Source organism: Cricetulus griseus (assembly GCF_003668045.3).
Source record: "Cricetulus griseus strain 17A/GY chromosome 1 unlocalized genomic scaffold, alternate assembly CriGri-PICRH-1.0 chr1_0, whole genome shotgun sequence".
In the NCBI taxonomy this organism is placed as follows: domain Eukaryota; kingdom Metazoa; phylum Chordata; class Mammalia; order Rodentia; family Cricetidae; genus Cricetulus; species Cricetulus griseus.
Window position 1 is genome coordinate 61368567 of NW_023276806.1, and position 23063 is coordinate 61391629.

The window sequence follows — 23063 nt, forward strand, 5'->3', positions numbered from 1 at the left end:
GAAGTAAAGACTTAATCAGAAAAAGACCGGAAGCAGGGAAGGCGATAACCTACTCTTCCTACGGTGGCCCGAAGGAGAGGCAAAGTAGGCGTAGGAGAATTTATTATTTCTAAGACTCACAGTCGTGATGTCTTTCAAGAGGGAAGGTGACGACTGGAGTCAGCTCAATGTGCTCAAAGTAAGCCCTAGTGAGAGTCTACCCACGAGCAGTGGTGGCGCACGCTTTGAATCCCAGCACTTGCGAGGCAAAAGCCGGTGTGTCCGTGTTGCGTTTGAGGTTCGAGGCCAGCCTGGTCCACACAGCCAGCTCTAGAACAGTCAAGGCTACACGAAGAAACCCTGTCTCGAAAAATCAAAGAACTAGAGAGAGGGAGAGCCCAGCTTCAGTCGCGCTTTGCATTGTTTTGTTGCTCTGGCGACATCTGTGGGAGGGGGTTTCGGGGGCCAGAACTGAGTGATGCCTCCTCCTTCTTACCCTATGGTCTGCTCCATTTGACTCTTTATCCCTGTTATTTCTTTTCATCCATCCCTCATATTCGTTTCTCCTGTCCTGCTCTCTGCAGAAACGAAGAGTTGGAGACTTGCTGGCCAGTTACATCCCAGAGGATGAGGCGCTAATGCTGCGGGATGGACGGTGAGAGCAGAGTGGATCAAGCCTGGGGATTTGCTATCAGAGGCTCAACAGACTTTGGTTTCTAAGGAGATCAGGAGTGTAATAGATCCTTTGGTTGGAAGTGAAGATTGGAAGAGGTGGCGATCGGGAGACCTGGGCGTTGGTGGAGTGCTTTGACAGGCATAGCCCCTAAGTAGGAACACCCCAACCACCGGCTCTCCAACACATACGGGTTTGCCATTCACTTCTCTTTTCCCTAGCTTTGCTTGCGCTATCTGCCCCCATCGACCAGTCCTGGACACGCTGGCCATGCTGACTGCCCACCGTGCAGGCAAGAAGCACCTATCCAGTAAGTACAGGAGAAGGCGGGGAGTGGAGGAATGATAGAGAATACACTCTGAACATTTTGTCAGTCTACTTGATGTTGTGCTTGCTTTCCTTTTCAGGTTTGAAGCTCTTCTATGGCAAAAAGCAATCAGGCAAGAAAACAGAGCAAAAACCAAGACAGCAAAATGAATTGAAGACAGAAAGCAAAGCCGAGGTGAGAGATCTGGTCAGGTGTTGTTCAGGCAGGGCTGTACTGCATGCAACAGGACTTTTGCCTAACATCTCCAACTGTGTCTTCTTCTCTTGATAACCAGGCACCTTTGCTAACCCAGACTCGATTAATCACCCAGAGTGCTCTGCACAGAGCTCCTCACTATAGCAGTTGCTGCCGGAGGAAGCACAGGTCTGTAGAGGGGGAAATCCGGAAGTGGGAAAGGGTAGAAGGAAATAGATGGTTCTGAAGTTACTGCTCTCCAAACTGTACTCTGAGAAACACTAATCTTGTGGAGATGTTGTTTAAAGAAAAATGATAGTTTGTGGTTTGTTTTGTTTTTGTTTTTTGTTTTGGTTTTTCAAGACAAGAGTTTCTCTCTGTAGCTTTGGAGCCTATCCTGGCACTTGCTCTGGTGACCAGGCTGGCCTCGAACTCACAGAGATCCCCCTGCCTCTGCCTCCTGAGTACTGCAATTAAAGGCGTGGGACACCATCGCCTGGTGATAGTTTGTGATTTTAAAATAAATTTTAGCCGGGTGTTGGTGGCTCACACTTTAATCCCAGCACTCCGGAGACAAGGCAAGTAGATCTCTGATCTATAGAGTGAGTTCCAGGACAGCCAAGTCTACACCAAACAAACAAAAACCCTGCCTTGAAAAACAAAATAATGCACACACACACAAAAAAATAGTAACATTATTGCTGGATGGTGGCACACGCCTTTAATCCTGGCACTCCAGAAGCAAGGCCAGTGGGTCTCTGAGTTCCAGGCCAGCCGGGGCTACAGAGGAAAAAAAAAAAAAAGTAACATAATCTGGGCATAGTGGTACACTTTTTTGTTTGTTATTGAGAGGGGATCTCCCTTTGTAGCCCTGGCTGTCCTGGAACCCTGCTATTTAGACCAGGGTGGCCTCAAACTTACAGAGATCTGCCTTTCTCTGCCCCTTAAGTGCTGCAGGTACTAAAAGTGTGTACCACCATACCTGGTTATGGAAAATCTTGAGGCAAAAGCGTAGAACTATTAAGCTGGCTTTTCTCAAGTTCCTAATTCCAAAATCTTTCATATGTAAAATATTTAAGATCTTATGGAACTCAAGCTGGGTGTGGTGGTATACACTTTTAATCCCAGTACTTAGGAGGCAGAGGCAAGTGGATCTCTGTAAATTTAAGGACAGCCTCATCTACCTAGTAAATTCCAGGTCCATCATATGTACTCTATCTCCAAAAAAGCAAACAAAAAAACCTCAGGAACTAGCCAGGCAGTGGTGGCTCACGCCTTTAGTCCCAGCACTCTGGGAGGCAGAGGTAGGCAGATCTCTGTGAGTTCTAAACCAGCCTGATCTACAAGAGCTAGTTCCAACAGCCTCCAAAGCCACAGAGAAACCTTGTCTCAAAAAACCGAGGAAAAGAAAAAAAAAAAAAACAAAAAACTCAGGAACTCAGTTTAGGAAACACTGCTCTTCAGGCTTGGGAGGCACGGGGAAGCTGCTACTTTCCTTCTGTGCATTTAACAGGCTTGGTTTCTTTTCTCCCCAGACCAGAGGCTCCTGCTCCCTCTGTCTCCAGTTCTCCTTTGCCTGCCCCAGAGGTTGGACTCCAGAGTGCAAAGATCAGTAGGGAACCTGAGACTAAGGCAGGATCACATGCCAAAGAGTCATCAGATCTCCTGGCCTCTGCACCCATAAGCCCCACAAAACGACGAGTCCTGAACCATTACCTTACCCTCCGAAGGTTAGTCTGCCGAATCACATTCCTTGGGTTTCTTTCATTTTCCCAACCTGACGTTTTTCAAACCCACCCAATTGCTTTTATCTTGTCACCAGTAACTTTTTAAAAAATAAAATTACAGCCGGGCGTTGGTGGCGCAAGCCTTTAATCCCAGCACTCAGGAGGCAGAGGCAGGCGGATCTCTGTGAGTTGGAGGCCAACCTGGTCTCCAGAGCGAGTGCCAGGATAGGCTCCAAAGCCACAGAGAAAACCCTGTGTCGAAAAACCAGAAAAAAAAAATTAAATTACATTTATTTACTTATTTATGTAGGGGCATACTTGTGTTAAGTCAGAGGACAACTTATAGGGGTTGGTCCTTTCTTTATACCCTGTGGCTCCCGGGGATGGAACCCAGTACCACAAACCTTTTTCATAAAACTCTTCCCTGGCCGGGGGGTGGTGGCGGCGCACACCTTTAGTCCCAGCACTCCGGAGGCAGAGGCAGGTGGATCTCTGTGAGTTTGAGACCAGCCTGTTCTACAAGAGCTAGTTCCAGGACAGCCTCCAAAGCCATAGAGAAACCCTGTCTCGAAAAAAAAAAAAAAAAAAAGAAAAGAAAAAGTAGATAAATAAAACTCTTCCCTGACCAGTTGTTTTTTCTCTGATGTTTTCAGCTCTGGATGGATCCCAGATGGACAAGGTCGATGGATAAAAGATGAAAATGTTGAATTTGACTCCGATGAGGAAGAGCCCCCTGACCTCCCCTTGGACTAATAACCGTCTCCCCATTTGTTCCACAAATAAACTACAGTGGGTCCTGGGAGCCTAATAATCCTCCAGTCAGGTTCCTTGTTCAATCTTAGGCTTTCAAATCTGTTCATCCTCAACTTGGCCACTCCTTTCCTGCAACGTACATGGCTCCCCATACTTCTGACCCCTCCCCCACTTGCCAAAAGCCTTGCCAAGCGTCAGCTGCGTTCAGCCTGGTGCCCTATTAATAAGTCTGTCAGAAAGAGGTCTCTGCCCTTCGTGTACTCTGACTCCTTCCCCACCTCCACTCTAGGTCCTTTCTCTTCAGATCACATGGGGACTGCCAATGGGCACTATGGGGGCTCTGGCCACCTCTCTCTGCAAAGAGGACCGAGGCCAAGTACCCTGCGGAGAGGCTAAAGCCTTTGGCAGATTTATGGGGAACACAAGGGACAGAGCCCACCCCCCCTCCTAGTAACCTGAACCTCCCTGCCTGCTGATCCCCAGAGTATAAATAATCCCTTGATGAACTGGCAGTACCCCTTGAGTGGTAGCGCCAAGATTCCCACCCCAACCCAAGGAAGGAGACAGGCGGCGTGAACAAAAGGGATTTTATTTACAGGAAATGGGAGAGATGAGGAGTTATATGTCCAGGCCTCTCATCTCTTGCTGGTATAAGGACAGGTGATGTTATCTCTTCTTTTGCTGTCGGCCTGTAAAGGAAGAATGGTGAACACAGCTCCATCTCTTATTTTGCCCAGGGCATGTTTCTCTTTCCCTTTCCTTGCTCGGATTTGTAAATTGCTCCCTCATGCCACCTGATGGGCCTGTCCCATGTTAACAACAAAATCAAGAATACATACTGGAAAATAAATGGACCATGTCTCTGGGAGGTACTGTCACGCCAAACTTCCATCCCATTTCTCTATAGATGTGTACAGGACGAAGAAAGACTTTGTATCTATTTCCTTCCCTGCTCATTCATCTCTGCATGAGTTTGCCAGCCACCCAAATATTTATCACTAAATCTGTTTTCAGGAATATCTACCAATCTCAGCATTTGCCTTCTCTACACAGGGGGTCTACAGTTACTTACGCAGCTCATTGTTCCGGGTCATGGCCTGGGCTGCCCGAGCTCGTGGTCCTTGTTGTGTAAAGTGGTACCCAAAGCGGACAATAGAGGGACACTGCTCTAGCACAGTGGCCATTTCCATCTCCACTGCGTCACCAGGCCACTGGCGCTGAGGATGGAGCGGTAAAAGCTATCAGATATGTATGGTTGTTCATCATCCCAGCCCATGGACCTCTGGGAAGTTAAGAGGCTTGTTTCTGGGGAGTAGGTAAAGAGAGTGCTACCCCCCCCCCCAAGACAATAAGCTGCCCAGGGAGGAATTCAGTGGCTGTTAGCTGATGAAGCCCTGGGGAAGGAATGCTGACCTGGTTGTCTACACGGAGCTCAGTGAGAGTGGCATTTTCCCGAACTGCCTTTAGCACAGCCATGAGCCCTGTGCTGCTGATGAAGTTGGATTCAATGTTCAAGCTCTGGAGACTACGGTTCTCACGCAACATGCCCGCCACCGCCTGGGAGGCAGGGACTTGCGTTAGGGTACGGTTCTCACGCAACATGCCCGCCACCGCCTGGGAGGCAGGGACTTGGGTTAGGGTACGGTTCTCACGCAACATGCCCGCCACCGCCTGGGAGGCAGGGACTTGGGTTAGGGTACGGTTCTCACGCAACATGCCCGCCACCGCCTGGGAGGCAGGGACTTGTGTTAGGGTACGGTTCTCACGCAACATGCCCGCCACCGCCTGGGAGGCAGGGACTTGGGTTAGGGTACGGTTCTCACGCAACATGCCCGCCACCGCCTGGGAGGCAGGGACTTGGGTTAGGGTTAGGGGACAGTTTCATAGGTGACTGAGGAGCAGAATGGGAACAGGAGGGAAACAGCCCTTTGAGATTCCTATGAGGCAGGAGGAGTCAGGATTTGGGAGTTGGTAAAAGCACAGAGATTAAGGTTACTGGTGTTAGAAGGTTGTTGGGGTGGGGGTAGGGGGTGATAACTTTGGGACTTCAGAGTTGTGAGCCAGAGGAGTAAGGGTACAGATCTCTGAGGGCTGCCATAGAAATCATGATGGGAATAGCACCCCCTAGTGTGACCCATAAAGACAGCCCTCACCAGGGATGCATGACAGGGTATGGGAAGAGGACTAAAGCTGTCAGCCAGTGCCGGGCAGAGGCAGGCAGATCTCTGTGAGTTTGAGACCAGATAGAGCTAGTTCCAGGACAGTCTCCAAAGCCACAGAGAAACCCTTTCTTGAAAAAAAAAAAAAAAAAAAAAAAAAAAAGGATGCCAGCCAGCCTTACATTGGCGATGGGGTCACCACTCTTTGTGGCCACCAGACTGAAACTCCGGACATAGGTATTAGTCTTCATCGCTTCACATAAGTCACTTAGCACAGGTATCGGGATGTCCTAAGGGGGCACAGGATGATGGACTAAAGACTCATGCCTCAACAGTTATTCCTGTTACTATTTGGGAATGGGAGTCAAATACCTGTATATTGTTGAGGTTTACTTCCTCCAGCTCCTTGTCATTGTTCCGCACTCTCTTTAGCATCTCCTCAATGTTTGTGGGATTTGGGGGTTCATCTGGTACTGGCTTATATTTGTCAGGCTGTACCACACCTGATAGGGATAAGAGCAGAGAGAGAATCCCAACATATCCCCCATCCTATCTCCCCGCTGGCCTTCTAAGCCTCATGCTTCCCAGCACACTCACTGCTGATGCCCTCAGTGTTGCAGATTTCTCCACTGCAGATGGCATCGTAGTATTGCTTGTTGCTCATCAGCGTGTACATGCCCAGGATCGCTGGCGAAGACAAACAGAGGGACACAGGAGTTAAGGGGCCTCATGCCTGTCTCTCCTAAAGCAGTTTTACAGCCTGACCTTTCTTCCACTCTTGTGGAGTTTCTCACCCTCCCTCAGCTCTGGGAGTCTCTTCCATAAACCTGCCATGGTGGTTTCTAAAACATGAGAGGGCTCAGGGAAGGCCTTTGAGGAGCCACTAGAGGATGAGGATCATCTGCAGAGAAGATCCTCGGCTGGTTTTAGCCAGAACAGTTCCATTTTCATTTGCCTTCACGATATCTGTAAAGTTGCTCTTGATATTAACATATTAAGTTTAAAAAAAAAAGAGAATGAACCAGTGTACAAGCAAAAAATAAGAAAAGCTAAGAAACACTACCTTGGGAGCTGGGTGTTGGTGGCACACACCTTTAATCCCAGCACTCAGGAGGCAGAGGCAGGTGGATCTCTGTGAGTTCGAGGCCAGCCTGGTCTACAGAGCGAGTTCCAGGACAGACTAAAAAGCAATATAGAAAGGCCTTGTCTTGAAAACAAAACCACTGCCTTGGTGGCCGTATGTGCCTTTAATCCCTGCACTCTGGACCTTTGTGAGTTCAAGGCCAGCCATAGATGTTACAGAGAAACCCTGTCCCAAAACAACTCACTGCCTTAGGCTTTCTCGGCCATCTATGTCCTAGCTCAGGCCTTCTAGTCCTATGTCAAGATAAAGATGCCACAAGCCCCACCCTCCCACCTTCCTCAGCGTCCCACAGCCGCCCACCTGCAATGTCACACATCTCCGCATCTGTAGCGTGGGACAGTGCCTCCTCCAGCTCGGGCTCCAGCGTAATCTGTTCCTCTGCTGGAATTTCTCTCTTGGGCTGAATATAGGGTTTGCCTGATAAGAGAGACGAGGGCAGTTAGAGTAAAGGTAATTTATTCCAGGATGGCAGCCTCCACCTTCCTTTCCTTCTCTGTGTGGGGTCAGACTGGAGCCTGAATTGTCTACAAGCACAGGACTTGTCAGTCCTCTCCTCTCTCAGAAAAACTGGAGTACAGGCTGGTGAGGTGACATGTTGTCTGTAACCTCAGCATTTGGCAAGCTGAACTAGTAGGACCAATAGCTCAGGGCTAACCTGGGCTACACAATGAGATCCTACCTCAAAATTAAAAAATCGAAGCTGGGCGATGGTGGTGCATGCCTTTAATCCCAGCACTCAGGAGGCAGAGGCAGGCGGATCTCTGTGAGTTCAAGGTCAGCCTGGTCTACAGAGTGAGTTCCAGGACAGCCAAGGCTGTTACACAGAGAAATCCTGTCTCAAACAAACAAACAAACAAACAAATTTAAAAATAAAAAAAGTATCGATGAGAACTAGCATGCAGCTGTCTGGGACCTGAGCCCTGACAGAAAGCTGCCTGAAGTGGGGAGGGAAGCTAATGGGTAGGTGCAAGAGACAGCCATTTGGTTTGTGAAGGGCATAGGTGTTAGGGCACCCATACCCTTCTTCTCGCCAGTGAAGGGCACCAAGTCATCACGCTCCTTGACTTCTAGTGCCTGTTGCTCCAGGTACTGCAATAGGGCATCTCGGTCTAGTGGCCCCGTTGGGCTCTTCTTTGTCTGGTCACGTTGTCGCAGTCCAGCTGGCAGGAGCATATTCTTAGGGATGAGTTTTGGGGAACAAATCAGGCACTCTCGAGACATCTTTTCCTTGGCCCTTTTGTGATTCCAGGTCCTGTTGGTAGCTCTGTTCTTGGCCACCCAGTACCCACTATCTTTCCCACATGTGCAGGGATACCCTGCCCCCTGTGTTGGTACCCTACCTCAGGCCCTGGTCTCAGCCACCCAGCGTCCACTCCTTCCCACATATGTAGGGATGCCCCAGTTCCTGGGTGGGGGGTACCTCAGGGTCCATTTCTTGTAGCTCACAGTCCAGCTGTTCTAGCTCCTCGGGGCTCAAGGTCCTTAGGATTTCATCTTCATCTATGTCTCTGTATTTCTCCAGTTCCTTCTGATAGGATGACATGGTGGCCCCTACTCCCTCCCCACTCTGTGACACTCACAGCCTGGGGGTGGGGGATATGGGAAAAGTTGTTGGACACGGACACTGGAGACACAAGAAGTCTAGCCATGGTTAGAACCCTGAACCAGATACCTTAGAGGCCAGAGTCTACCGTGGGAGGAAAGATTAGACTGTTCACTGTTTCCCTCCCTGTTCCTGCACTTTCCAATCATTCTGGATGGGGATTCTAGGCTCCAGACTAGTGGATCTGTCTGCCCACTGTGTGATGAAGAAATCCTGGCAGCACCCTCCCCTACAGCTTTATCTGACAGTGTCTCTTGCCTTAACACAGCTGCTGGAGGCCCTGCCAGCACAGCTGGCTCCATGCCCAGTTCCTATTGAAAGGTGGAAGGGGGTGGCAGGGAGCTTCTCTTCTGCCTCTCTTCCCCATTACCCAGACCTTTTTTGAAACTGGATAAGCAAGGAAAATTGGCTGGTTTGGAGTAGTGGCCTCTTATGCCACCCTTGTTTCCTCCTTGATTGTAAAGGACCAAGATCTTTTTTTTTTTTTTTTTTTTTTTTTTTTTTTTTTTGCTAAAACTCTAAATCATAAGGGAAAGTAAGGCTTAGAAGCTGGGGCACTTCCAGACTGGGGGAAGGGCAATATGGCCTCAGAAGGATCTCAGCTCCCATAATCTGTCACTAGAAAGGTGACACTAAAACACTGGGCAAAAATGCCTTCTAAATGGGGTCGTGGGATGATTAACTTGCACAATCTTTTACAGTGTGAAAATGCACTCAAGCTTTACAACACATCATGCTTAGTTTGTTAAGATGATCCCGAGAAGGAGAGACATTGACAACATAAACTGTACAGAGTCAAGACAGGGCAGTGGCAAGAACACACACGGAGTGACAGAGGCAGACACACCAGCTCACTTCTCCTAGGGCCACTCTTCCCATCTCCCCCCAGGGCCTCTTCCCTAAGACCCCTCTTTTCCCACCTTCCAGTCCTAATTGCCACCTCTCACCTCCCCTTGTCAGTTGGTCCGTCTGTTCTACTGGGGCACTGTCCGGTCAGCAGGAGGAGTCTGGTGCCGGGGGAGAGAGTGGGGGAACAGTGAGCTCAGCATTTTATTATTTTAGCTCTGGCCAGGTGGGGAGTGGTGGGAGATCACATATACACAGACCCCATACCTTGCCCGGCCCTGAGAGCCTCTAGTGGCCAGTATCAGCCATGACACATCTTTTCCTACAAGCAGAGTCCTTCAGGATAGAATCAGATGACTGCATGGTACCTGTTCCATTCAAAGCACTGAATGGAAGGAAGGCGTTAAGTCAGTGTAGCCAGGGATAGTGCTTCACCCCTGTATTCCTGCAACAGGGGAGGCTGAGGCAGGGCTGCTACAAGATGGAGAACAGCGTGAACCACACGGTGAGATCGAAGTCGACATGGGCTGCAGAGCAAACTTTTTTTTAAAAGGGGGTTAGAAGAGAGAGAGATGGCTCAAGCATTTATTTGCTGTGCGGTTGTGAAGAGTGGAATTGACATTCCAGCACCAGCATAACAAGCCTGTCATCTCACACATGCCTGTAACTTGCTCCTGTGGGTGGCAGAGACAGAAGGGTCACTGGGGAATTTCTGGCTTCTGAATTTCTGGCTTCTGATAACCGAGGAAGAATGACCCCTGGTTCAGGAAGAGACCCTGCCTCAAAGGAATGGGTGGGAATTACAGAAGATATTGGTTGGCCTCTGCATATGCACACCACCCCTGACACACGCATGTACACACACACACACACACACACTCTCTCTCTCTCTCTCTCTCTCTCTCTCTCTCTCTCTCTCTCTCAATGTAAGGATTTTGTTTTGGTATTTAACTTTAAAGAACAAACACTTTAGAATTACTTATGGATAGCCCAGGTAAGTATAATAAAAAATATATGCCAGCTTGAATAAAAGCATCTTTATGAAGCTTATTATTACTTTGTATAATAAATATATGCTGGGACAAAGCAGGAATAGTGATTTCACCTCTAGGCCTGGCACTTGGAAGGTTAAGGCTGAAGATTGATCCAAGGAGTCTGAAATTAGCGTGGACAATTTAGCAAGAACTAAAAATAAGAATAAGAAGCCGGGCGGTGGTGGCACACGCCTTTAATCCCAGCCCTTGGGAGGCAGAGGCAGGTGGGTCTCTGAGTTCGAGACCAGCCTGGTCTACAAGAGCTAGTTCCAGGACAGCCTCCAAAGCCACAGAGAAACCCTGTCTTAAAAAAAATGGGAAAAAAAAAAAAAAAGAGTAAGAGCCAGGCGGTGGTGGTGCAAGCCTTTAATCCCAGCACTCGATGGGCAGAGGCAGGCGGATCTCTGTGAGTTAGAGGCCAGACTGGTCTATAACATAAGTTCCAGGACAGCAAGAACTGTTTTACAGAGAAACACTGTCTCAACCTGCGCCCCCTCCACAACCAAGAAAAATAAGCTGGATAGCTCAGTGGTTAAGAGCATTGGCTGCTCTTCCTGAGGTCCTGAGTTCAATTCCCAGCACGTACATGGGCACGTGGTGTCTCACAAACCATCTGTAATGGGATCTGATGCCCAGAAAGACAGAACACTCATAAACATGAAATAAATAAATCACTCAAAAAAAAAAAAAAAAAAAGTCAGGTAGTAGTGGTGCATGCCTTTAATCCCAGCCCTTGGGAGGCAGGTGGATGTCTGTCAGTTTGAGGCTGGCCTACAGAACAGGACAGCCAGGACAGCCAGGGCTGTTACACAGAGAAATGCTGTGTTTGAAAGAAAAGGCCTCCGAAGGGAGTGGCACTATTAGGAAGTGTGGCCTTATTGGAGTAGGTATGGCCTTGGAGGAAGTGTGTCACTGTGGATACAGGCTTTGAGGTCTCACACATGCTCAAGCTTTGCTCAGTGTAATAATCAGACCACTTCCTGTTGCCTGCAAGATGTTGGACTCTCAGCTTCTTCTCCAGCACCATGTCTGCCTGTATGTAGCCATACCGCACCATGATAATGGACTGAACCTCTGAACTGTTAAGTAAGCCACCCTAACTAAATGTTTTCATTTGAAAGAGGTGCTATGGTCACGGTGTCATTTCACAGCAATAGAAACCCTAAGACACCCTGTCTCAAAAAAAAAAAAAAAAAAAAAAGGGTGGGTGGTGATGGCACATGCCTTAATGCCAGCACTTAGGAGGCAGAGGAAGGTGGATCTCTGTGAGTTTGAGGCCAGCCTGGCCTACAGAGGGAATTCCAAAACAGCTAGGGCTACTCAGAGGAACTCTGTCTCAAAAAACAAAAACAAACAACAACAAAAAGAGGAGGAAGAGGAGGAGGAGGAGGAGGAGGAGGAAGAGGAAGAGGAGGAAGAAGAGAGGAGGAGGAGCTGGAGAAATGGCTAAGTGGCAAAGTTAAGAACACTGGCTGCTCTTCTAGAGGACCCCAGCACCTGGCAACTACATGGCAGCTACAACTGTTTGTAACTTCATTCCAGGGGATTCAATCTCATGTTCCGGCCTCTGTGTATATCATATGTACATATGTGAATACTGTATTCACATACATGCAGACAAAACATCTATAGACAAAAACAAACAACAGCTCATATCATCAAGTGCTATCAAACAATAAAAAGGCCTAAGGACAGGTGTGACAGCCAAGACTACCTCTAGCATTTGGGAGGCAAAGGCAGGGAGATCTTAGCTGAGGCCAGCCTGGGCTATACAGACACCTCCATCTCAAAAGAGAGAAAAAGGGGAGGGAAGAAGGGAAAGAGTGAGAAAACAAGGTGAGAGGGTATCCCAGTAGTGAACCACATGTCCAGCATGAACAAGGCCATGCGTTCAATCCTAGCACAAACAAAATTAAACAACCCAAGTAGACAAATACACTCACATATTCATACCATACAAAAAGGATTTTACCATTTTATTAGATTAAAAAAAGAAAACAACATTCTAACAAAACCAGAATGAACTAGGAGAAGAAATGGTGAAAAAAAAAAAAAAACAGCAAAGCTCATCGAGGACAAAGGGAAGAGGAGGAACTGAGAGCCAGGTCGGCAGAGGAAAGACGTTTCTATGGAGCAGGAATCTATTTAATGACAATTTTCTGACGCAAGGCTCGTGGTCCAGAGCCAGGGAGTGGCTCAGGGGGTGGGGGGCCAGGGCCTAAGGCTGAGGCAGCAGGGGGTAGTCCATGGGCAGTGATGTACTTCTTGTAGGCCTCACGAATGATCTTGAAGGCTCGAGCAGTGGCATAGGGTATGTCTGTAACAGGGTCCCGGTACAATGCTGGACGATGGGTCACTGGGCAGACCTCCCGAACAGGGACCTTTGGGGGTCGCCCTTGGGGAAACCACTCTTCAAATGTTGCATCATCACTGAATGTGATGAAGGTACGTGAGCAGTGAGCAGGAGGGACAGCAGGTCCAGAGCCAGCATGTGCAGTCAGTGCAGAAGCTGTAGGAGCAGGATCAAGTCTGAGGGCAAAAGACAGAAAAATTACAAAATGCCGAGGAGAAGGCAAGGAATCAGGCTGGGTGTGGTGTGGTACATGGCTGTATTGTCAGTACTTGAGAGGCTGAGGGAAGATGACTCCCCTGAGCTTCAAGCCACTGGAGAGACAGAGCAAGTACCTGTCTCAATAACAAAAAGCTGGGCAGGGAGCTGGAAAGACGACTCAGCATTTAAGAGTACCACCAGCTACTCTCCCAGAGGAAATTGGTTTCACTTCTAGCACCCAACAGCGGCTCACACCACCTGTCACTCCAGTTCCAAGAAATCTGTCTCCTTCTTCTGGCTTCAATGGGCACCAGGTCCGACATACGTACAGGTAAAATATTGATTTACATTTAAATAAAATAAAATAAAAATGCTGGGAGGTAGTAGAGCATGCCTTTATTGCCAGGTGGATCTCTGTGACTTCTAGGCCAGCCTGATTTACTGAGAGACTTCTAGGGCTGCACAGAGAAACCCTGTCTCAAAACAAACAAACAAACAAATCAACAAAACAAAAACAAGGCATGATGACTCACAATTGTTATCCCAGTACTAAGGAGGAAGATGCAGGTAGATCATGGGTTTGGGACTAGCCTGGGCTACACAGTGAGACTGTTCAAGAAAACAAAACAGGAAGGAATAAGCTGAGAGAAGGATGAGAAACGTCTGTAGGAGGAAGTAACCTCTAAGAGAAGCCAGGGAGACGGGGTTCACTCACCCTTCCACGTCCACATTCTCCTCCTTGGGACCAGGCTCCCCAACAAGTGGCACTGTCACTGAATGGTAGGTGATTACTGGCCCAGGGCATTTGCGCTTCTTGTGAACCTGCTTCTTTTTGTCAGCCTCCAGCCTTTCATAGGTCTCTGCAAGAGGATCAACAGGAGAACGAGGGAAGGATCAGTCTATCTTTTCCCACACGGTAGCTCTGGCCGGTGATCTATTAAATTACGTGTGTGTGTGTGTGTGTGTGTGTGTGTGTGTGTGTGTGTGTGTGTGTGTGTGTGTGTGTGTGTGTGTGTGTGCGCTCTCGAGTACATCTGCACACGCACATGTGCACATGCATGTAGAGGTCAGAAAACAACTTGCCAGAGTCAGTTCCCTGCTTATATTATATGAACTCCAGGGATCAAACTTGGGTCAACAGGGTTGTTGGCAAGTACCTTTACCTGCTGAGCTATCACAGATCTCACTAGGCCCTGTCCTATGATCTTAATTATTAATCTAATCACTGCTACTCTGGCCAGCTATAGAAGTCCTTCCTTTCTCAAATATAAGCAGGTCCTTACCCACTCAATACTGGAAGAGGCCTTGTGATAGGAACACACTGATTTCCATTTCTCCCAACCCCAAACGACCACCAACCTGCTCCTGGCTCAGACATAGTCTGTCCAGTTTTCAGATGAAATACAATTCCTGATGACAGTTTCCCTTTTTTATTTGAGGTGTGTTGGGGGTGGAGACATGGTGTCATTATGTAGCTCTGGCTGGCCTTGAATTCAGAGATCCATCCACCTGCCTCTTGCTCCCCAGAAAGTGCTGGGGTTAAAGACGTGCACCACCGCCACCCCACGAGCCGGAACTAGTAAGTGTGAACTTTCTAATCATTTTGCCTCCAATCTCCATTTGTCTGGTCCTCCAGGTTTCAGTTTTCCTCATGCACCTCACAGACTGACCCAGTGAACGTAAGTTGAGCTCTTCTGTGATCTTGGCCTCCCTGAGCAGCTCTTCCTGGGTTAGTGGTCGCTCACAGTGGGGACCCTTTCGCCTCCGGGACTGTCCTTGCCGTTCCTGAACGCGAAGGAATGTTTGTCGAGTATGCTCAGCTGTAGATTGACGCATAGACTTCCGACCTGCAGAAAGTAAGATGGGAAGAACTCTTTGAATTCATTTCTACTTTCTTTCTTCTTCTTTTTTTTTAATTTTTAAAACACATTTCCAAAATCCTGGCTGTCCTGGAACTCACTATGCAGACCAGACTGACCTAGAACTCAGAGATCCTCCAGCCTCTGCAGTGATAGGATTAAAGGCATGTAACATCACGCCCAACTAAAACAAATTTCCTTTCTTTTGTTTTTTTGTTTTGTTTTGTTTTTCAAGACAGGGTTTATCTGTGTAACAGTCCTGGCTCTCTTGGAACTCACTCTGTAGATCAGGCTGATCTCGAACTTACAGAGATCTGTCTGCCTCCGCCTCTCCAGTGCTGGGATTAAAGGCGTGTGCCACCACTGCCTGACTCAGCCTTCATATTTTTAATTTTGAGACATTCTCACTAAATTATCAGGCAAGCTTGCTCTATAGCACAGAAGTTGGCCTTGAACTTGTGATTCTCCTGCTGCAGCCTCTTGAGTAGTTATGATTACAGGCCTGCACCATCAGACTAGGTCTATTTCTAAGAATAATGATTTTCCCGAGTTGAAGAGCTAGCTCAGTGGTTAAGGTGCTTGTTGAGCAATCATGACCACTGGAGCTCAGACACTAGCACACATGTAACAAGCCCCACCCCCAAAACTGCAACTCTAGCTCTTCTGGCCTCTATATGCATCTGCACATACAAGCATACATACGATAAAGTAGGCTGATACACAGACACGTCCCCATGAATGTACACACACACACACACACACACACACACACACACACACACACACACACACCCTCCTTACATGACAAAACAGTTATCAACCTTAGTAAACTTAGTTCAGACAGAACATTTAATCATCACATTTAAATTCTGTCAGCAGATTTAAACTTACTGTCAGAGCCATCATCCTGCAGCTCCAGTGGCAGCAGTGCCTTCTCCTCTCTGGCCTTCTGAGAGCTACTTGCTGGGGTGCTGACTTTTCGAGGCCTCAAGCTCTTTAGAGGCTCCTGGGGACAAATTAGAATCAGATACCAGAAAACAGAAGAGATAAGGGTAAAGTTGAGGATTTCATCAGACAAAACCAACATCCAGCAAGAGGAGAACACAATTAAAACAGTCCAAGCAGCTGGATGTGGTGGTGCACACCTTTAACCCCAGCGCGTGGAAGGCAGAAGCAGGTGGATCTCTGCAAGTTTAAGGCCAGCCTGGTCTACAAAGCGAGTTCCAGGACAACCAAGACTGTCACACAGAAAACCCTGCCTCAAAATAAATAAATAAGTAAACAAATAAATAAATAAGAGACAAACAAACAGACAAATAGAAGTCCCCCCTCCATTCCACCCCTACCTTCCCACCTCCAAAAAGGTTTCCTTGGTGTCCAAGGAAACAAGGTTCCTTTGTACCTTATAGGCTTTGGTGACGACTCTGCGCTTCCTTCTTGGCTCTTCTGCTTCTCCATCACTGGATGGTTCATCTCCTTCATCAATGTCAAAGTCAGAGTCTACCTCATCCTCTGTATCAGACTGGTCTCCCTGATACTCATCATCTCCAGATTCCTGAGGACAAAGGAAGATGGGAACTGACTGGCTCTGTTAATGCTCCTGGAGGAGGAAGTGGATCAAAATACTCCCCTGACAGTGACTCTCGGATTCTTTCCCATTTAGCTTTTCACAGAAAAAGCCTTTCTGATGGTTTCTAGTTGAGTAACACTGCCTGCCTTCCAGTGTTACAGACAGCTGGCCTATATCATCTATAACACCATGTTAATTACTGGAGGTCTAAAGGATGTGGTTTGGCCTCATTTACTGAAGGATAGAACTAGCTATGACAAGAACTTGTAGCTGAGCCATGAGTCAGGATAGTTCATGACTATGATCCCACATTCAGGAAGTCTAGGCAGGAAGACTGCTGAGTTTGAGGGGAGCCTGGGTTACACAGTGAGATCTGGGACAGCATAAGCTACAGAGTGAGACTCTATTTGAAACAAAACCACAAATAAGTTTAAAAACACAAATAAATAAGTTCTAAAGTAAGGAAACATAGATATAAAATTCCTTGGCTAATTAGAGGTTCAGGTCAAGCCTGGGTTATAAGAGATGCTATTCCCAAAAAAACTGATTAAGGGCTGAGGAAATAGCTCAGTTGGTAGAATGCTTATCTAGTATGAAAGAGGCCTTAGTTTCAGTCCCCAACACTGCATTAACTTGGTGTATCCTTGCACAACTGCAATCCCAGTGCTAAGGCGGTGGAAGCAGGAGGAGCACAAGTTCAAAATCACTGGGGGCTGGAGAGACGGCTCAGTGGTGAAGAGCACGGGCTACTCTTCCAGAGGACCCAGGTCCAGTTCCCAGTACCCACATGGCAACTGTCTGCAACTCCAGTTCCAGGGGATCTGACATCCTCATACAGGCACAAATGCAGGCAAAACATCAATGCACACAAAAATATAGATAAACAATAAATTACAAATAACAATCACAAAAAAACAAATTCAAAGTCATCTTTGGCTATGTTGCCAGTTTGAGGTCAGCCTAAGGAACATGAAACCCTGTCACAAAAACATAGAACCTGGGGCTAGACAGATGGCACTTACTGCAATTTTGGAGACCTGGGTTCAGGTCTAGGTACCCACACAGCAGCTGACAACCACCCGTAACTCCAGTTCCAGGGGATCTTACCCTCTTCTGATATCCATGAGCAGTGCATATATTTTGTATTCAAACAATCATATAAGCAAAACATCCATATACATAAAAGAAAAATAAATTAGCTGGGCAGAGGTGACATATGCTTTTAATTCTGGTGCTCTGAGATAGATAGAGGCAGGTGGATTTCTGTGAGCTTGATTCTAGCCTGGTTTATAGAATTCCAGGACAGCCAGGGCTGTTACATGGAGAAACCCTGTCAAAAACAAAACAAAAAACAAAAACAAAAACAAAACAAACAGAAAAAAAAAAAAGAGCTATGTATGGTTGTGAACTATCACGTGGGTGCTGGGAACCAAATCCAGGTTCCCTGCAAAAGCAGCAAGTGCTCTTATCTTTGGAAAAATGTAAATGTCAAGGTAATAAACTTAGGACTTGTTCTGTAGGCCAGTGAGTCTCAACTCCCTCATCTCCTGACCTAATCCCAGTGTAGACCATCCACTGCTGAGGTATTGTTACTCAGAGAAATGTGTTCTTCATGTGCGTTGGAACAGAAAGCTATCTGAATACTACTATGGATAACGGGGGCCACTGAGGATTTGAGGTCCATACACGGAATGTTTCAGAAAGCTATCGGAGTTAGAAGGACTAGAGTACAGAACCTCCACTGCAATCTGAGGTAATACAGGTTAAGATTCGAATGGCAGCTACACTGGAAAGGGGAGAAATCACTTGATGAGGGGAAGTCAGCTGGACCGGGTAGCACCTCAAGCAAGGCTTCTCTTCAATCAGTGGTTCAACTAATGGATTAACTGTGGTACACAAGTTGCCAAAGCAAGCAAATAACAAATGGTTGAAACCCTAAGTCAGCCAGAGTTCAATCCAGCACAAGTGACCACCGTTCTTCCTAACTAATGTTTGTGAAAGAGACTCAGAACACATTAACTCAGCTCTACCCTGGTATTAAGCCACATTACCAGAGAGTGGTAGATCAAGTTCCCACTAGTGTGCCCAATCTTAATGTTTTTACTACACTCCGGATTTACTGTCGTAGCACTGGACAAGATCTTTTCCACTCCTTAATACACAACAAGAGGACATTCTACATCTACCAAACCTGTTACTACTTTAGTTGTACTTCATGTAAGGAAATAATGAGACATTCTTCCTAGAAGTTAATGTTAAATAGGTTTGTCTTTCTTGAATATATCATATATTTCAGTCTTAGAAAAGAACGGATTCAGTCTGGCTACCAGGAAGCTCAGAATTATCAAATATTTCCATTTTAGCTAGATTCTTGGCACAAATATTTCTGATTTTTTAAAAATATTTTTATTTAGTCTTTGAAATTTCATACATTAATATATTTTGTTCTGCTCATTTTCTATTTTTATTGTTCCTAATTTTTGTTTCTATTGTAACCTTTCTTAAATCCTTTTTGGAAGCATGAGGTGCACCTATTAAAATAACATCTCATAAAATGACAGGAATAGGAAAATGAACCTTGGAGGAAGAATGAGAGAGATCTATTTTAAACTAGTTTACTAAAGCTGTGTACACAGAGGCTCCTAGTTAGTCATAAAGTCTTGTCTACTTTTTTTTTTTCTTTCAAAAAACTCCCTTCAACTCTCAACACTATCCTATGAGTGACATCCCCAGCCCAGCCCTTGTCCATGTTTCTTTTCTGCCACTGCCCTCTTTAGGCTTATCTCATAGTTATATATATGGCAGAGTCAGGACAGAACTGGAAACACAGCCCATGTGGCTTAGAACTGGTGGTAATACTCCTGTCCCAGCCTCCCGGAAACCACCAGCTAGAGAGTAATCTTTTTAATCACAAATATAACGATGGAACTTTGATGCCTCATCTCAGACCTCTAAATGAGCAGTCAAACTGCTTAATGCTGCTTCATTATGTCCTTCAAAATCTGATTTCGGAGGTGGAGGGGGAATCCAAGGGTAGTGACAAGTACCTGCAATTCCAGGAATCAAGAGTGTGAGGCAGGGGGCTGCCTAGACTTTGAGGCTGGCTAAGTAACCCCATTTTAAAAAAACTACATAAGGCCAGGGGTAGTGGGGCACACCTTTAATCCCAGCACTCGAGAGGTAGAGGCAGGTGGATCTCTGAGTTCCAGGGCTACATGGGAGTGGTACTCCTGGGAGAGGGCACCTAAGAAGGACATGAGAGGCAGAGGCAGGTGGATCTCTGTGAAGCCAGACTGGTCTACATAGTGAGTTCCAAGACAGCTAGGGCTACTACAAAGAGAAACCCTGTCTCTAAAAAACAAAACAAAACCTTCCAAAACAAATCCAGCTCAGGTCTACAACCTCTAGCTATCACAATCTTTACTCTTCCAGAGAACAAAAGACTTGTAGGTGTCACAGTGGGGCTTCGGCGCCTCTACAAACAGACTATTTCATCTTCTTCTCCAACTGAGCCTTTCTCTTCCCTGACTCTTCATCCAACCAACGCCTACTTTTTATATAATATCCTCAGTTTAAATGTTATTTCCCCATGAGTGCCTACCTTTAAACCACTCTGGGGCCTTCAAGATAGCTCAGTGGGTAAAGTAGCTGGCTGTACAATCCTGACCATCCGAGTTTGATTCCTGGGGCTCCTATGATGGATGGAGACTGAATCCCTGCAAGCTGCCCTCTGATCTTCATATGCAAGCACACAAATATAATACAATTAAAAAAAAAAAACAAAACACAAACCTCTCCCGGTTACCACAGTATCTCATGCTTCCTTGACTTTAAGTCTTTATCATGAAGTATCTTAGTTGATTGTGAAACCAGTCAGTTCCTTGCAGGATGGGGCTTCCCTTTTCATTTTTTTGCCAGGGGCTGGTATCCCAGGATCTAGGGCTTACTAGGCAAGTGGTCTACCACTGCGCCACAAACAATAGTCCCAACCTCAGGGCAGTTTTTAATATGTTTCCAAGGAGCTCAGCACAACCCATCATATATGGTACACTGACCTGGGTGCTCCACATATATTTAATCAATGAACAGTTTTTATTAATAAAAAAATTTAGCCAAGAGGCAGCCCTGAACGAAAAAACAAACAAAAAACTGAACTCTAAGCTTACAGACCTTACAAAGCAACCAGAGAATGAAAAGAAGCCAAATTTAATTAGAAACTGAAATTCTGTTTGTATGATAGAAATATAAATGGGGATTCTCTTAGAACGGCCAATAGAGGGTCGGTCATCTAAGAAAACCGTATTATTTGAGAGCTGAAAACGGAGTGTGCTAATGAAGTTTCTGTTTCTGAAGCGGTTCCTCTTCGTAGATAGCCCGACAACAGGACAAGAAAAGGCAGACACACAGACGAAGCCAGGCACTCACAGTGTCACCCAGTCCGGAGCATTGGCTCTCAGAACACCTCTCTCTACTCCCCGCCCCCTTCCTCTTTGTCCAGGGTTTTCCCTTCAAGATTCCGCTTCCTCCCCTCCCTCTTCCTGGGCCCGGCTCTTGCCTCCGTGAAACCCCCGTAAGTCGTCTGGTAGAACTCATCTTCCTCCTCTGCTTCCAGGAGCCCAGAAAGGCGGTTCCCAGCGGTCTTCCGAGGGGCCCGGCCTCCAGCCAAACTCATACCGCCTACAGAGACTGTGCGGCCGCCCGCAACCCCTTGCCCAGTTCGCGTTCTCGGAAATCGGAGCTCGACACTATTTCCTGTGGGCGGCAGCCAATGGCGGAAGCCCGGCGACTACAGGCAAAAGCAACCGAGCATCGAACGCTTCTAAATCTAGCCTCTAAGCCTTCTTCACCAGGCTGTCCTGGCCACTCTTAGGCAGAGCCTAGAAACAGTACCAGGATGTCCCCTCCACACCACCCACCTTTTGTTTGTTTGTTTGTTTTCAGACAGGGTCTCGCTGCATAATTTCTCGCAGGCATGGAACTGTCTGTGTAGTACAGGCCGGTCTCGAACTCATAGAGATCCTCCTGCCTCTGCCTCCTGAGTACTAGATTTAAAACTGTGTGCTAGGCCGGGCGTTGGTGGCGCATGCCTTTAATCCCAGCACTGGGGAGGCAGAGGCAGGAGGATCTCTGTGAGTTCCAGGCCAGCCTGGTCTCCAGAGCGAGTGCCAGGACAGGCTCCAAAGCTACACAGAGAAAGGCTGTGTACTAGGCCCGCAGCAAGCCCTTTTTTCCTCACCACCTCTATTTTAATTCTGTTAGTAGGAGCCTTTCTAAAAATACTGGCCTTTTCATTTCCCTCCTCTAAAATTCCAATGACAGTCAGTCCTAACTCTCACACATTATAGGGCAAGAGAATCACAAATTCAAATCATGCCTAGTTAGTGTAGTAGAATTGTTTCAAAGTTTAAAAAATGAAAAGAAGCCTGGATATAACACAGCGGAGGTATGTTTGTTTAGTTTGCATGCTCCTGGATTCTATCCCTAGCATGCTCAAAAACATTATTTCAATTAAGAAAAAAAAAAAAAAACATGAAGCTGACTGGTGGTGGCGCATGCCTTTAATCCCTTCATTAGGGAGGCAGAGGTAGGTAGGTAGATCTCTGAGTTTGAGGCCAGTCAGGGCTCCAGAAGGAGTTCCAGGACAGTCAGGGTTACACAGAGAAGCCCTTATCTCAAAGAAAACAAGCAAACAGAGAACAGTGCCTTAAAAGCAGGGGTGGGGGCAGACATCCGTAACCCCTAGCACTAGGAGTCCAAGTCAGGACGATGACAATTTGTGGGCAGCCTGGGTTACCATGGGAAGTTCTGGGCCAGCCTCAGTCACATAGAAAGCTTTTGTCTAAAGAAAGAAAACAACATCAACAACCCACAAGCAACTAAGTACCTGGCCTGGTGTTTCATACCTTTTTAATCCTAACACTCAAGAGGCAGAGGCCAGGGCTCTCTGTGAGTTAGAGATCTATGCTTGTTCTACATAGCAAGTTCTAGGCCAGGTAGGGTTACAAAATGTGACCCTGCCTCAAAACAACAATAACAAAATCAAACAGCAGCAACCATAACAAAAGCCCAGTGTGATATTCTGAACTTGTAATCTCAGCAATTTGGAGGGAGACTGAACTGGAAGATCTGGACCAAACAAAATAAATCATAGACTTACCTTGGAAGTCTTGTAGCAGTGTGACACATGACAAGCAGCTTTCCATTTCTGAAACTCACATTTTTCATCTGTACAGTGAGACATGATTGTTGAGGTGAAGGGCTATAACCCTTGTAAAATGCTTAGCACAGCATTTAGTAAATTCATAGTGAACATTAGTAGGAAACTTTCATTAGCTTAAGAGACCAGACCCTCACTCAGCCCTCTGCTTTAGCAGCCATGACAGGCTGCAGAGAAGATTTGTAGGCCTCTGACTCGGCACATGACACAAAGAAACTCCAGGTCTCCTGGCCTCTGGGAGCCTAGGGCCAAAACTGAACACAAAGAAACTCCAGACCCCCACTAGCCTCCTAGATATTTGGTTCCTGGGAACTGTTTGGCCACAAAAGAAACTCCAGAGGAGACCAAAAACTCCCCATGTAGTCTCCAGGATACAGTTGTGAAAACTATTGGTATCTATGAACAATAGGCCACTTTCAAGTAACAAGACAAAGCCATAGAAACCA

General features: G+C 46.8%; 3 protein-coding genes across 3 annotated transcripts; 1 reads left to right on the plus strand and 2 right to left on the minus strand.

Moving 5' to 3' along the window:
• Positions 1 to 11: 11 nt before the first annotated feature.
• Positions 12 to 3699, plus strand: Scnm1 (sodium channel modifier 1). The gene is made up of 7 exons (XM_027393573.2): positions 12 to 178; positions 564 to 634; positions 874 to 962; positions 1060 to 1154; positions 1255 to 1343; positions 2690 to 2884; positions 3535 to 3699. Exons 1-7 carry the CDS (start codon positions 128 to 130, stop codon positions 3632 to 3634), a joined length of 690 nt encoding a protein of 229 aa, XP_027249374.1. The 5' UTR covers positions 12 to 127; the 3' UTR covers positions 3635 to 3699.
• A 505-nt stretch (positions 3700 to 4204) lies between these two features.
• Tmod4 (tropomodulin 4) lies at positions 4205 to 9887 on the minus strand. The gene is made up of 9 exons (XM_035451102.1): positions 9488 to 9887; positions 8358 to 8520; positions 7957 to 8113; positions 7238 to 7354; positions 6391 to 6480; positions 6166 to 6296; positions 5976 to 6083; positions 5048 to 5191; positions 4205 to 4851 (listed from the first exon to the last, which is right to left on the minus strand). Exons 2-9 carry the CDS (start codon positions 8478 to 8480, stop codon positions 4699 to 4701), a joined length of 1023 nt encoding a protein of 340 aa, XP_035306993.1. The 5' UTR covers positions 8481 to 8520; positions 9488 to 9887; the 3' UTR covers positions 4205 to 4698.
• A 2575-nt stretch (positions 9888 to 12462) lies between these two features.
• Positions 12463 to 21144, minus strand: Vps72 (vacuolar protein sorting 72 homolog). Its single transcript, XM_027393570.2, has 6 exons — positions 20956 to 21144; positions 16233 to 16385; positions 15722 to 15836; positions 14642 to 14818; positions 13687 to 13831; positions 12463 to 12949 (listed from the first exon to the last, which is right to left on the minus strand). Exons 1-6 carry the CDS (start codon positions 21070 to 21072, stop codon positions 12562 to 12564), a joined length of 1095 nt encoding a protein of 364 aa, XP_027249371.1. The 5' UTR covers positions 21073 to 21144; the 3' UTR covers positions 12463 to 12561.
• Positions 21145 to 23063: the final 1919 nt, after the last annotated feature.